Raw genomic sequence first — 15,776 nt, 5'->3', positions numbered from 1 at the left:
CCAGAGAAAGAGTCAAGGGGCCTAGAAGTGAGGATGAGAGCCAGTTGGTCCTGTAGTGTACAGTGCTGGGCTTCCCCTTGTGGGTGTTGTAGTCCTGGGTTCAGGTCCTGTCCTCTCCACCTTTTTGTGGTGTGGTGCTTTCCTCTTTCAATGGAGGGGCCTAGGCACTGCGCCTCAAGGGGCTCACGGGTGGTGTATCTTTCAGCCTTTCCCAGTAGTCTGGTGGTAAGGGTGCTATCATAGATGGCAAAGGTGGTGGGTTCAACCCTGACCCTGGCTGGGGCTTGTGGGTCTCTCAGTCCTCAGTGAGTCCTTGGTGTCTGTGGACAGGTGCTCACAAGGAGGCTGTAGTGGGATGGCAAGCTGGGATGGAAGGGGGAGAGGAGAAATTTTTTTTTTTGCACTTTGAAAATCACTTTTTCTGCCCCTGCACCCCAAAACCAGGCCAAAAAAAAAACCCAGCAGACCGGGTGGTTCGGGACGTATCCAGTTGGGCTACAGCTCCAAATCCCCTCCCGCTTTCAACCATGATCACCGGCTGTTAGGTAAGCGCCAGAGAGGAAGTCGGTTGCGTACTAGTTGGGACTAGAGGACTCAAGCCTTGTAGGGACTTGAACGCGCAGCCCCTGCCTCCAGCGGCAGTGTCCCGAACCACCCTGCTAATGGGCCAGCCTAACTTAGTTACTTCCTGCGTGTCTCTTGACCCGCCTTGCCGCCTGCCCTGCAAGCAGAATAGGGACCACGCACCACCCTGGGGCTTAAAAATGGCAAGCTGCCAGCACTAGGATGCAAACCCAGAGCCACACAGTAGCACTCCACCACTCTGCGACACCAGCCACCTCTGCCTGACCCACTCCTCCTGACCCCTTGGCCTGCCACTTGCACCATATGGGCTGCTGTGGTGGGCCACATCGCACCAGTGGCCTGGCCTGGCCTCTCCTCGCCCCCCCTGCCTGGGCAGGGCCCCTCTTTTCTGCCGCTCGGTGGAAAGAGGCAGCTCCTGCTGCTAAAACCTGCAGCAACAACCAGAGCAATCAATGTGCACCCCCAGAGCCTGAGGACAACAAGAGGGGCTCCCAGGGCACGGCTCTGCTGTGTCCCGGCGTAGACACTTATGTACCGGGGCACGGCCACTCCTCTGCACATTCACCGCACCTGAAACAGCTGCCGGGTGGAAGGGCCCCGCGCTACAGTCCAGCCCAGCCCAGGGTTTGCCTTCTCCTGACTCCGCACCCTCCTGCCTTGGGGCCTCCCCGGCCCCCGGCTCATCTCCCCCGGAGGCAGTAACACAGCTGGTGCTCGGAGCCACGCTTTTGGCGAACAAGCCTCTCGCTCCCGTACTGCCCCTGCCCTGGGCACGAGGCGATGGCTCTCTGACAGGCCAGGAGGCCAAAAGCTTCTCAGTTCATACTGAGAACTGGGGAGAAGATTTCAATGGTCCTAAGTTAGTAGTCCTTATCTGATACCAGTGCTAGTGGCTAGCTCTCCACACGCATATGTATTTGTTCCAGTCTCCTCAGAGGTGCAATGAGTATTTTCTGGACTGCTAGGAGTAAGAACCTGCTTTAATTTTCTCACCACCACCTCCCCTTCTTCGCAGTTCCCCTGAGGGCTCGGATGGGGTTGCAGGGGAAAAGCATGTTGATGCAGCCAACAAAATACAGTCTGTGAAAGGCGGCTGTGCCACATGCATGAAGATACTTGTTCCAGGTTCTTGTTGACTGCCCTGGGATTAATGCTAGTATGCATGGGGGGGACGTACGCTAAATAATTGCCCTGCACATCCATGCATTATACAGGAGACCAAAGGGCTTGGCCAGGCTTGTGGTGTCTCCAGTTGTTGTTTTACTGTCTTTGGTCGCTCACTGCAGCTTGGTCTTTTAGATAACAATACTGGGTAAGAGGCCAGGGGGTAGAAAGGAAAGAAGCTGAAAGTTTCCTGGCTGCCTGTGTGACACTATAGGAGCTTAATTTTCAGTAAGTGCATTAGTGCCTCTGTGCTGGACTAACGTGGCTAACTACATCTCACTGCTGGTTGGGTACAACATGGAATAGGGCCTGCTATGTAAAAAGATACGGAAATTAGGGAACAGTCAAATACTTGTTATTGGAGCAGCAGGAGAAAATTAACATCAATGAAGACAACAGCAGGAAGTCATGTTTCTATGTGATCAACTGAAAAAGCTAAATGCTTATGATAGTAGTCTCTGCTTTTTGGTGGGAATGTGAAAGAATATGCACAAGGGGGAGGCCTTAGTTTGCTATCGAAATGGAGGTTTGCACTGTGAGACATGGCTGCATCTCTCTGGGATCAAAACTCAGAATATGGAGTGCAGAAAAAGCATGTAATGAGTGGCATGATAAAATGCCACCCTGGAGGGAGCATATGGAGTCTAATGGCAAAACTGGAACTTTCCTTCCAGTGCTTCCTGGCTCTGATCCCACTCCCGTGTTGACCTCAGTGGACATGGCGTGTCCTCATACAAAGCCACTCAGCACCCATGGAAAGCTTGTGACCCCGTTACCTGGAGGGCTGTGGACGCTCTCAGATCCATCCGTGACCATATGCTCAGGGGAGTCCATGTTCCACCGTCTTGTCCCAGAGGCACTTGTGTTCCCATGGGAGGCCTCCCTTGTTTCTTGTCTGCTTCAGTCCCTAGGTTCCTTCTTCTCAGAAACTCCTTTTGGCGGGAGCTCTGGGACTGCTCCTTCATCTCTTTCTTCCTGTATTGTCCCATACGGCGGCACGTGGTCACGTTGTTTCGCCTCCGCAAGTTCTCGCGTGTCTCTTGCCGCCGCTCACACTTCTCTTCATAACTCTCATTCGGACTCCTACGCCGATGAAGGGTCTTCTCAGGTTGACTGATCATGGTGTCCACCGACGCTACCCTAGCTCTGTCCTGGTGGCTTGGGTGGAGCTCTTCCCTAATGAAAGTAAGAAAGAGAAAGACACTGAAAGTAAGTGTCTTTCTGGACACTTTACAAAATAAACTAGTGCATATGAGACTTTTACAGATGCTGGACGCCAAGTCCAAGACATAGCCACAGTTGTAGAGATACCCTCGCTGCATCCAAGGAATAAGGCTGTGTCATGACATACAGATGTGCTGACAGAAAATAGTTGTTGTCTCTCTGTCCCTAAATGCGGATGCATGTGCTAATCTGGGGTACTCCTTGAACTGGAAAATCAACTGCAGTTTCACTCATGTCTTAAGTGATGAGACCTATTCTGCAATCTATTAAATCTTGCCATTATCAAATCCTTGCTGCTATTCTTCTTCTTTGCTTGGCGTTACCCTCCTGTCTCTAGTTATAATCCCTTATCCTATTTAAATAAATAGACAAGCAACAACAATGATTTCTCATACTTCTGTACTAATATGTTTGAAGTTTTTTCCTCATGCCTGTGTTTTTCCAGCCTTTTGTATAGGACCCAATACAGGTGTGGGGAGTTTTGCTACTAAGCAGTTTCATGCAGCTGCATGCATTTGTAAATCCTGCTTGCCTTGTGCAAGCACAGAGGTGCCTGGGGCAGGAAGAAAGTGTTACTGCACTGCATGGATATGTACAGAATCTCATTTAAAAATCCCTGGTTGCTTCCATGCCATCACATTAAGGAACTCATAACCTCTGAAGATGATGCTCACCTCCAACATGACTCTGCTCCTTCTATTAGCCCCTCTGTCCCACAACTCACCTTTTGCAGTAGCTTGACTTAAAGGCTACTTTACACTTTGTGCTTCACACAGTCTCCTTCCTTTTCTGTCACCAAGGCTTGGCCAGCTGTAACTGTGTCCTGAATTCGCCCAGCTAGTAACACTGGATCCAGTCCCCTACTGCTGTAAATAACATCGCTCCAGCGAGAGACTGGTGGATGCAGGAGTGGAAGCAAGAGGAGTCTGGCACTGCGCGGTCCAGGGAGTAATTTTTGCTTTCACTTCCGTTGGCCTATGCAAAGCAGGCAAGTCGCGCCAGAGGCCTGTACTAAGAACAAGCTCCTTTGTTTAAGCATTACCTCCCTGCAGGGTAGGGTGCTGGTGGGCAGGGTGAGCTAGAGCCCCTTCCCTCTCACAGAACTCTACCCAATTGCAAGCTTCGTTGTTTTTGTTCTGCAGGATTGTGGCCACATCGAGGGCATCTGGGTCTTTGTGTCTTGCTCGGGGAAAGAGAAAATGGAACACAGCGCTCATACTGACAAAAGCCCCAAAACAAACATTACTCTACTTCATCCAGACTTTCATTGCCAGTTCAGGGATTCCCTGTTCCTTGATCCAGACGGATAATCCTTGAGCACATTGCATGGACACTGCTTGAGCTTGCTACACTTCCACCCAGGCGCTTGGGATTGGATGGGTGCTTGGGGGACTGGGAGTGTCTGCCTGCCTCGGTGCTTCATGGTGTGTGCTGCTTGCCAGTCCAAGCATAACTTTTGCCTTTTTATTTTCAATGGCTGCACTGGAACAATTTTTATTCTGGCTCCTCTGATCTCTTAAGATCCATGCTGCAGCCCTGGGGCTGGAATAGCTGGCTGGCTTTCCATCAGATGAGAGGATCCAACTGAGAACCTGGTTCTCCTATTTTTCATCCCGGTGTTATCTCTGCTGAATCTAGCAGAGATAGCCTGGATTCTCACTGGTGCAAGGGGGAAAAGCAACAGGTCCCCAGCTCTAGTACTTTCAAAAGGGCTCAGAACCAGCAGAGTAATGGCCAGCCTTTGGTGCTCCCATGACCCAGTAGGGTGGGATTCTCCAAGGCACGTAGCATTGGCCTAGTTGTACCATTGAGGCCAATAAGGATGGAGCATAGGCAAGGTTGGAGACTCTGGAAAATCCCAGATTTACAAACTGTTTAGTATCATCTTGTCCAAGCCCTGGCATTCAGTTATAATAAGTATCCCACATCTTACCTCAGAACAGAATGTGACCCTGAGTCGACTGGAAGTAACACTGATCTGAAATGCTCTCCTCCTGACTTACACCAGTGCAGCTGTGATTTGGGTTCACCACTTTGCCTGCACCAGGTTCAAAATAAGAGGGAAGCTTCTGGTTGGGGTATGAAGAATTGCCTGGTGCTGGCTGGTTCTAGGTTTCAGTTTCAAATTGGATTGCAAGGCTGTGGACCATACATGGCAATGTACATTCATGTGACAAGTATGTAAAACGGTACTTCTGTGTCACGCACAAGTCTCTGTGGTCAGGCTTACATTGCTGGAACAGGTGGCTCACAGTCTGTTAGTAAAGTCCATTCATAGCAAACGTATTCCAGATTCTCATTAGCATACGTTGCATTGTTTTCATAGCAAACGCTCATAATATTCTCTAAATGTTATCTTATCTAAGCTTGGCCACTTGCTTCACACTTGCACTCGAAAAACCCCTCAAGAGTTGAAAGGTAGACAGAAGGGGAGGGGTACGGAAAATCAAATTCCTCAGCAAGCCCTTTCAGGCTCCTGTTTTTATCTCTCTCTTTCCCCACCACCACTTACATAACTCTTATCAGTATTGTACCTGAGAGCTACATGTTGAGCAAAGGTGGGGGCTTCAATTAAAGTGAGACAAAGAAAAATTGATTTTAGGAGCCCAAAGAAAAATGAACACAGGAAGCAATTTCATTCTATATTATTTGTCTTCAGGGGTTGAGAAATTGCTGACTCTGATGGAAAAACTTAAGGCAAATAATGTTTGTAAGGTGGGTTGAGGATTTTTATAACAAAACTTGCCCTCCAAAAAGCTACGTAACTATAACAGAACCAAAATAGAAGCACACATTTCTTATGCTGCCATGTTGTACTAACTAATTTCCTTTTAAATTGAAAGGGACTCCAGTGCAGTAAGACGACATCCTTTTCTTGTTTGTAAGTAGGCAAAACACATGCATATAAACAATCAATATATTGCTTCACAACCTCATCCATCCAACCAAGAAAATAAAGACTCAAATGATTACACTGAAAGACAAAAATCAGCTTCTGGATGATTAGGTTGCACTATATGTTTGCTCCGTGGTCACATTTGTTCAGAGATGTGGTTTACCCTTAGAGTTTTTGATGTTCCTGTAATATCCCTAATTCTAATCTCATTTTCCAATCCTGCTCCACCAGGGCCTCTCTGAAACATTACTGGGGTGAACTTTCACTTGGAGAAGTTATCAAATGCAAAAACCCATCATTTCTATACAACTTCCTTGCTCCTGCCTCAATGTCATCCTACTTTGGACCTCCTCTCTCATGCTCACTTGTGTACACACACGCACAGACACTTTCGCAGCACAGCAGGCTGGTGCTGGGGCTGGTGAACAGCTGCACAGGCTCTGAAGTAGACAGACAGATGAGGCCTGTGCTAACACCCGGGACCTAAACATCCTGAAAACCTGAAAGCAACAACTGGACATGGCTGTGAACAACACACCTTTGGGACGAAACATATAGAAATGTCCCTGCTCCCTAGTTCGTCAGCCAAGGGCAGAAATCTCTTTCTCTGCCGGTATCTTCCCACGGTTAAAAAGTGTCTCATCCAAGGCCGGAATTAGGGTGCTGAGCCCTGCACATCCTGTGTGAGCCTTACGTGCTGGGAAGCCGCCCATTACAAACAGCGCCGTTGCCTTCCTGCCTGCTCCAAACATATACTTTGCAGAACCTCCCAACTATGCATCCTGAGCCTTTTCTTTTTAATTCTCTTGGATTTAACACAGATCCCTTTTAGAGCAAGAAAGGAGCAGAAAGAAAGGTGCGGTCCGTTACTCACCGAGCAAGCTGCTGAGGCCTCTCTGACAAGCTACCGGTTTTGTTTTCTTCCGCTACCACCCCAAGTCAACCATCCCTTGTTAATTAGCATGCCCTTTATCTCCCCTTTGCATGCTGTGGCACTCCTCCCTCCAAGGGAAATGAATAAAAGGAAACCCCAACTTGCTGTTAAGTTACAACTTCCCGCGCCAATAATGTGGGCTGAGACAGACATACGTTATCGGCTTCTCCTGTGTCAGGGCTCGTTGCTGTTCATCCACAAAGAGCCGTAGAAGTGAAGGTCTTACCTGTGTTTGCGATGGAAGCCCAGAGGTAGACGCACCAAATCACGGATCTTCTCCCCAACCTCTGTTAAGCTTCAAGGCAGAAAGAGAAGGTTGGATATTGGGTTATGGGGCATTAACTGACATCTTCATTCCAGCAACTTCATTGTGCTGCCATTTTTTTTTTTTTTTTAATAAAACAGGAAATGTGCTAAGCCACAATGCTTATCCCCGGTTCCTGTCTCGTTAGTCTGTTCTGGTACAAATTTTTTTTAATAAAACAGGAAATGTGCTAAGCCACAATGCTTATCCCCGGTTCCTGTCTCGTTAGTCTGTGACATGGTACAAAAAGCTAGCAGGCAACTTGAAGCCCAGTTCAGTATGGTGGTTTGGTTATCTTGAGATGTAAGAAGTCTGGACTTTTGCTATCACCAGCCACCGTTATCCCTCACTGCACATGGAAGCGGTGCATGGATCCAGGAAGCTATGCTCACAGCACAGCAGGTCTTTTATTATGCTTGCTGATTCCTGCTAATTCCAAGGGGCCTGGGGTTAGGTAATTCCACCCAGGGTTTAAGAGCAGTTGGTGTGAATGGAGCAGCCCTGGAAGAAATCCCTCGGACAAGCTTAGCTCGGGTGACATGGCTCAGCTCTGTGTTACATTGCTTCCATTTTATCTGCCGATGAAACAGCTGCCTTGGGAAGAGGGAGGTGTTTGTACGCTGATCCAGTGTACAGGTGCATGTGTATGCTGTGCTAGAACATGGCAAAGATGCAGCACTTTTAGGGTACATTTGTGTGATTAACCATTTGGCCATAAATGAAAGAATGCCTTCAAAAAGGTCCTGATGCAAAGCTCCTTGAATTCAATGGAAAGAACCTAACTAACCTGAATTGGGCCCGAAAAGAATAAACAAGTCTCTTTCAGATTTCTGTATTTCAGGTAGTCTCCCCTTCAGTTCTTCACGTGTCCTTGGAAAATACTTTATTATGCCAGCTTAGCTTTAATTTACACTTTGTCTCAATTTCTCCTCTTCTTTTATTTATTTTTTTAAACTCCAACTGAGATGTTATAAAATGTAAACAGCAGAGACAAAAAGAACATGCACATGGCATGTGATCCAATACCATAGTTAATGATGCTTTTTAGATACTTAGCGCTGTTGAGTTTTAGGACTCCCTCCTAACTTCAGTGATGGATAATGTGACCCCTAAAACTTTCAATGTCCTCAGCTCCCATTGAAATCACTGGGAACTCAATGTTTGGCTTGCAGAGAGTTTTGGGTGGTTGTATAACTCGGAACTGATCCCAGTCCCTCCAAATACTATTATCTGCATTAAGCAATGCTATTAGCTCTTGCAAGAGGTCACTTTGGGTAAGCATATATAGCTAAGCAAAATACAGCCCAGTCCCTGTTGAGGGCACCTATGCATTGCCTCGGTGGAAGCAAGTAGCAATAATGGCATCAGTTCAGAAGGAAAGGATGCTGTGGGGCCTGGTTCTGCTCTCGCTGGAACATAGGAAGAGGAGAACCAGGCCCTATGTTAAAGGGAGTTCATCTTGGGTTTTCCTAACATGTTGAAAATAGATGTCTTACTTAGTGGCTCTTCTTGGGACTCTGTGTGATAAGGAGCCTAGAGATTTAGTACTAAAAATCATGAGGATTGTTGGAAGAGCAGGAGGCATGTTGGGGGCTGCAATGCTTTGGAGCGGGCGATGGCCACCTCCTCCTTCCAAGAGGAGATCCAAACCCATCCACTGTTAGTTGTGCCCTCTCAGCCAGGGAAATGATTTTGCTGCTTTAAGGAAGCCTCATCTCCAGAGAGGAAATGGAGGCGGGTGGGAGGAAGAGTTGAGAGTAGTCAGTATTGTCTCAGTGGTGTAGGTGCCTAAGTCACTTTGAAAGTCAGAGGCATTTCTAACTTCTAAGGACATGACTACGCAGCAGCCCGTGAGCTTGTGGGCACATGCGTTAAGCCTATGCAGGGGCTGACTGCCCAGCCACGTGAATGTGTCTGTATGCGGGTGCAGTTGCATGGGGATGATGCTGGGGTCTATGAGGGCACGTGCTGGCATGCTTAGAGCAGGAGCTGTGCTAGGAACTTGCTTTGTTGAAGTCACTGAGGCACTTTGGAAAATCCCACCAGAAATGCTCTTTTCACTGACCAGAAAATAACTGTATTTACCTCTGTGCTCATGCCATTAGTCACTTCTAAGGAACTTCTAAGGAAGCCAAACACCTCTAAGGAAGATGCAGGGATCTGCGAGGACAGTCACAAGATTGGTGGGGTGGGCACTGGAAACAACAAAATCAAAACAAAATAAAAACGCGTGTGTGAACTTGCTTTGTTGAAGTCACTGAGGCACTTTGGAAAATCCCACCAGAAATGCTCTTTTCACTGACCAGAAAATAACTGTATTTACCTCTGTGCTCATGCCATTAGTCGCTTCCTAATTAGGCCCTAATACATATTACCAGCTATGTTCTTTTGACTTTTTCTATGTCCATGTTATTTCTTGTGAGAGAATCCAGGAAGTCCGGGGCCCAATCTCTTAATAAGAGGGGAATTGTCACAGAGATGTAGGGATAATGCAGTTCCCGTTGACGCAGCGCTCCACTCTTGATAATCTCCAGAGCACACTCTTCTTTTGGTGCAGGTTTGTTACGTATCACATGGGACACTGTTTTCATAGCTGTGTCTGGAGTGGGGGATAGAAGCAAGAAAAATGTTATCAGACATGTGCATTGCCTGTGGAATCTAATGCTCTATGATTTCAGAAGCGTTTGAAATTGCATCTTATTGTGGAAAATAATGCCTTACTAGAGGTGCTGAAGAAGGAGGAAGAAGAGGAAGAAACTTGAAGTTTATATTAAAAAGAGAGGGATGCTTTTTTGAGTAGGCAGTTGTATTATTGAGTTACTTGGGCCAAAGCATCGGGTAAATTAAACAAACAAAAACTCCACAGGGAACTTCTTAAAGGTATTCAGGGACCCAATTCCCCCCCCGATTTCCCTTTTTTGGAAGTAGGAGCCATATTTTAAAGGCATTTAGACACCCTTTTCCCATTTTCAAAAGTGTTTTAAAGCACTGCAGTAGCCCAAGTTTCAGTCTTCCTAAGTATTTAAGTCCATTTAAAAAATAAGACTTTTAAGAAAATGTTTGTTAATGTAAGTTCAATCTGTACCGGCTGTTGTAAAACACAGTAACTGAGCATGAAGTCATGAAAGAGACCACAGCGAGCTAATTTTGTCTTGTGATAGTTATATCAGCAATGTAATTTTGAGAGAGAGTGAACATTTGCAAGGAATGCAGCAGGTATATTGAGTGAAATCCTAGTAGTTCTTTCATCTCAAAGCTCAAGCTACAAATCTTCAGGAGGGGTTAAACTTTGTAAAAATGTCCAGAGAGCAGTGACTGTTTTTCAAGGAAGGAGGCTGTTTTAGTTCAAGAAAAGAAAGAGAAAAGCAGTGTTTCATTAAAAACAAAACAAAAGAAAAGCAAAACTATTCACTGATTGAAAATATTGACAGATTTGAGTGCTAATTGTTTTCCACTTTTTGCATTGAAGTGATTTTTTATGGCCAACCGTAGAGAGGGAGTGTGTGAGTGCATGCATGCAGAGATCCTACCCAGCAAGGTCTACATAATAGTGCCTGCCTTACCAGTATTGATGTAGCCCAGGACACAGAGCGTGATGGAAACATTGGCATTCTCAACAACCAGCATCTGCCTCAAGGAGCTGAAAAACCCATCCAAGGCAAACTTAGTTGTAGAGTAGGGAACGGTAAACGGGGTCCCAACTTTCCCTAGAGAGACATGCAATGGTTAGCTTGATGTGACTGAAACCTTCAGTTCACAGAAGAAGAGTCATGCCATTTTCACTGACATGCAATGGTTAGCTTGATGTGACTGAAATCCTTCAGTTCACAGACGCAGAGTCATGCCATTTTCACTTGGACTTTCTTTTCAGTAGATGTAAAATGTTGACTTGCACCAACTAATCCTAGAACCTCAGCAGGCTGAAGGATAACACTAAAATCACTATAACATTTTTATTTCAAAAACTCCTCCAAAATATTCCCAATGAAAATTTCCTGTAACGTGTAGCCTAAACACAACACAGGACAGTAGGTGGGGATCAAAAGGTTTTTTTCAGCATAAATTCTGTATGATTGGCAGAACTCACTTGGGGCTAGTGTGAACCTTGAATCAAATCTGTCTAGCTGTCCCACATGCAAACTCACTAGTATGCACCTGTGCACCATGTACGGCGAACAAGTAACATCCTGTCTCCTTATGGCAGGCATTGCTATGTGGATAGTTTGTGAGGAGTCATATTTTACTTTATTTTAGCTTTGCTTTGCGTTTTCACTGTGGGAAATTTTATTTCATTTTATTTTTGCTTTGCTTTGCGTTTTCACTGTGGGAAGGAAATGATTGGTGTTTGGTTTTAGTTAGGCAGACTTCTGTGACAGGGAAACTTCAAGTCAGCAGGAGTTGTAGGAGCATCAGAGAAATTCACCCTCTGCCTTGGGCCATGATCGAGGTAGAAGTTTTCTGGAAAAGAGTAATTTGCGTTTGACTGAGATCCTGGGGAGAAGAGGTGGCTTTGCATGCTGCCTGTCCCTGACCATGTCACTTCAGGGTGAGGGTTTGCTGGGGAGGGGGAATGATGGATGCCCCAATAGTACATCGCTTCTCCACTGGGAAGCTGCCCTGAAAGTGTATGGTGGGGTATTGGTGCCAGCAGAAGGGGAATCAGTATATAAATCGGGAAGACTTGTTTTTGGCATTCAGTAATCAACACAGTGAATCCAGAGCTGCAGTCACATTACCTAGTTTCTCAGGAGACCCTTTATCTTCCCTTTTGCAGAGTGTTTTCAAACCGAGCTTCTTTAGACAGTAGTAGGGTCTAAGTCGAAGGAAAGATTTGGACACTGACTAGCATTAAGGGTCTCTAGCCTGGGTCCTGCTTACCTGCCAAGGAAGAAACTGCAACGATGCTGCCCCTACTCTCCTTCAGCATCGGCAAGGCAGAGACGGTCATGGTCACATAGCTGAGAACATTAATCTCCAGGAGCTTTCGCAGGTGCTCAGTGTCTCCCTTGAAGTAGCCAAAGTATGTGCTGCCAATGTGATTGAGGATCAGCATGTCTAGGCCTCCTAAAAGACAAGATTGGGGGCTCTGTAGTGCTACCTGTTATAGAGTGAAGGCATTCTGGATTGCCCATATGGCATTTTTTTTGTCCAGGCCACCCAGTCTTGTCTATACAAACCACTGATGAGATGTATCTTAAAAAGCACTCACAAAATGAAACAGCCTCCCCATTTAATATAAATGAAAAATATATCTAGTGAACATACCAACAGATCATATGTCTACATTGTTTCTAAGTAATATCCTTGACATTATTTAGTATGTTCTTATGAGTCAAGTATTAATTAAATGTGGCTGTGGGAGGTAACAGCATTGCAGCATATAGGGTCAGTGGTCCTTCACCTGGGGAACTCATGACCGTAAAACTGAGATGAAGATTCGTTGCTAGCACGTGACACTGCCTTACAGAGCTGCTATATTCCAAGCAGCCAATTCTTAACATACCCCACAATTTCTCCGCCTCCTTCACCACCTCCTGTGCAAATGCCATGTTCTCCATGCTGCCACTCACATAGTGTATGGATGCTGCACCCAGCTCTCGACACTGCGTGGAAACCTAACACAAACAAATGGAGCGTTTTAGAGAGGGATTCCCATGTGCGGCTTCATAGGGAAATAAGTTGCTGGTGTAGGTACTCTGGCTGCAAGGGGCTGCACCACAACAATGCTTATCCCATGGTTCTGCCTTTGATTCTGCTTTATGGAAGTACAGCAAGCACAGAAATTAATTTTTCTCTCTATGGGAAAAGGAACGTGACAAATGCATCATTTGAAAGATCAGAACTGAAGGTGAGCGTGAACTTCTTTGTTGAAGCACAATTAATTGGATTACCCAGTAAAGACCGGTAACAAGAAGAATTAAATAGGTTTTTTTTTTTGTCAGAATCTCTTATCTGAAAAATAATATGTCTGAATAAACTCAAGAATTTCTAGGAATAATTTCCTTTGGGCAAAGGCAATGCATGAGAAACTGTATTTAGGAAAGAACGGTCTGGCTCAGTGTCGGTGTAATATTAGGGGTGATGGGAATACAAGTTGGCAGACAGGCTCAGGCTGGCATCCATTTCGTCCAGTGTTTGGTGTGTTGTGGTGGCGCAGCACCAAACACCTCTAAGGAAGATGCAGGGATCTGCGAGGACAGTCACAAGATTGGTGGGGTGGGCACTGGAAACAACAAAAAACAAAATAAAAACGCGTGTGTGTTGGAAAATATGGTGTAGCCTCAACTAAGGGACATTATTCTGTCTCCGTACATTGTGCATGCGTGTATGGGTCTGAGCACCTGTATACGTTTGATCTGATATCCCAAATGTGTAATCCTATCTGTGGCCCATGTTTAATGTAATATGCCCATCCCAGTGGTGTCTGAGCATGCTGCAAGTGCTCAGCTTCCACTCACTTTCTGTAGCTTGTCTTCTGTCCGTGCTGTGATCAAAATATGAGATCCCGTGCGTGCCAGGTGGTAGGCCATTTGCTCTCCAATTCCACTGCTTGCTCCAGTGACAATCACTCGCTTTCCTTTTAGCATCTCTGAAGAGCCGTGGACAGAGAATGATGCATATCACAATTATGTCCCTCCCCTTCCCCATCCAGGAACACCTGTGCCCAAGAAGCATTGAAACTAACTCTTCCTGGCCCAAACTGGCCAACCTACCCTGCCCGCTTTGTTTCCAAGAGAAGACGTGACCAAGGGAGCAGTGGGCACTACACATATAACTACCACAGTATTGCAATGCACAACTTCTCCCTTATGGAGCCTACTACCTCTGAAGAGCTCCGAGTAGGGCAAAATCGCAGCGTCCCACACTGTGGGGGTTTGGATTCAAACTCGACAGCCAACCCTTAGGTCACTGTGTGTGATCACGATTTCCCTCCGTTGATTTCCAATGGAGTTGTATTCATTTATGCTGGCGCCTATCATGATGATGAGTGCAGTGGAAAATCTAGGTAGCTGGGGCAACTTTGGGCTTGGAGATGTTTAGATCCAGAGCTGAATTGTGTAGTTCACCTCCATCTTGATTCGAATGCAGATGAGACGTTTTATATTTTGTGGTTAAGTTAGGTTTTGCTGAGTGTTTTGTCAAGTTCTATCTGTTTTTTTGTAATAGTTGTAGCATTAACTAAAAGACTGAAGGAAAGTTTAATATGAATATATATATAAAGCATTATTTCAAATTCGTGGCTTTGAAAGTCCTTGCCAGTCCTGAATATCATCCTCTTATGCCTTCTTGGATGATAACAATGTCTCTCCATACTTGCACTCAAATATGCTATGCCATTTTTTTTTTTAAATTAGAGAAAACATTAGCTTCTCAACAGTGCTATTCCTAGAGTCACTTTATTTTGAAGGGCTGTGGGCAGGAATTCAAAATCCTCATGCAACTGTGGTATTTTAGAAGAGACTCATAATAATGCATAACACCTTGCCATGGTTTGAAAGTACATGCTTATTTGAATAACTTACCTACTTTAAACTCCTGCTTTGCTGAGTAAAAGAAGATGGCCAGCACCAATCCCATCCGGGGAAAAAGACTCTTCAGTAGCAGACCCATGCCACTGCAGACGTGAACGTAAGAGAGAGAAACGCTTCCCGTGTGACCCACGCAATCCCGGCAGGTATAAATGTTCTTGACCACGGGCTGCAAGAAAGGGCAGATTTCAAAACGGTTTCCTTTTCTTTAGTGGCTTGATTACAATCACCTTTCAAATCCTTGCTTAGCTATTTGTCCAGTTTAGCACACATTAGCCAAAGCAAGAGTGCCATTTGGACTTTATGCCACCGTTTACATACTGTTCATGCTGTGGTTGGAGCTGCGCCCTCTGAGCATGTTGAAAGAGAGGTAGTCATGTCCTTGGACTCTGCAGATGTGGGTGCAGTTCCCAGTTTTCTTACAAACTTTTGTGGGGAGGGCAGACAAGGTTTTTTGGGTGAATCTGGTATCTTTTATTAGACCAACTCAAATACTGGGAAAAATTCTTAGCAAGCTTTCAGGTATAAATACCCTTTGTCAGGCTGAGGAAGCATTTGCTCTTTCCATGCTTTTGTTTTCTCAGCTGCACAATGCAGGTAATACTTCCCTAGTGCTTGGGGAGCTGGGGGATAAATCCATTGAGAAATCTCAGCGGCTTGGATACTATACAACTCCAACTGAACTTTGGTGTTTGCAACACAAGCACCACAGTCCCTGGCATTGCTGGTTATTTGTGTAATACTGGGCAATGGATAGGTCTGTACGTTCATTAGCACACTAAGTTTAATACCTGTAATAACAGGTGCTAACTTAATGAGCCATAATTAGCACTACTGCACAGTAGTGCCAGTATACATCTTTTACGTGATGCTAATGCACAATAAACTAATTCTATTGTGCATTAGCACGGCTTTTGCCGTGACGCACTAACGTGCAGTAGGACTAGTCTACTGTGCTTTTAGCATCTTGTGTAGATGCACTCGCCGAGTCCACTGCCTAGGCATAAAGGCCATGAAGGAAGACAGTGGTAGAGTGAGCAAGCAGATAAGTGAGATGCATCTTGTAGTCCTTTAATATTTCCCACCTTGTCATTACTAAGAAAGGGGGCATGTGTGAGTGAGACAGAGTGATCCCTCCCT

General features: G+C 45.7%; 1 protein-coding gene across 2 annotated transcripts; it reads right to left on the bottom strand.

The window, feature by feature from the left end:
* Positions 1-1,585: 1,585 nt before the first annotated feature.
* On the bottom strand, positions 1,586-15,092 carry LOC102376675 (corticosteroid 11-beta-dehydrogenase isozyme 1-like). 2 transcript variants are annotated; one of them, XR_003092393.1, is made up of 9 exons: positions 14,631-15,092; positions 13,566-13,696; positions 12,611-12,722; positions 11,986-12,171; positions 10,671-10,814; positions 9,411-9,706; positions 7,895-9,172; positions 7,030-7,098; positions 1,586-2,925 (listed from the first exon to the last, which is right to left on the bottom strand). XR_003092393.1 is itself a non-coding variant. In XM_006039041.3 (6 exons), exons 1-6 carry the CDS (start codon positions 14,716-14,718, stop codon positions 9,486-9,488), a joined length of 882 nt encoding a protein of 293 aa, XP_006039103.1. In that variant the 5' UTR covers positions 14,719-15,092; the 3' UTR covers positions 9,353-9,485. The 2 variants fall into 2 exon arrangements, 1 of the variants encoding a protein (XP_006039103.1); XM_006039041.3 differs by lacking the exons at positions 1,586-2,925; positions 7,030-7,098; positions 7,895-9,172 and having other exon boundaries at positions 9,353-9,706.
* Between the last annotated feature and the right edge of the window lie 684 nt (positions 15,093-15,776).

This window comes from Alligator sinensis, unplaced genomic scaffold (assembly GCF_000455745.1).
Source record: "Alligator sinensis unplaced genomic scaffold, ASM45574v1 scaffold2180_1, whole genome shotgun sequence".
In the NCBI taxonomy this organism is placed as follows: Eukaryota; Metazoa; Chordata; order Crocodylia; family Alligatoridae; genus Alligator; species Alligator sinensis.
This window is presented reverse-complemented; position numbering and strand designations above follow the sequence as displayed.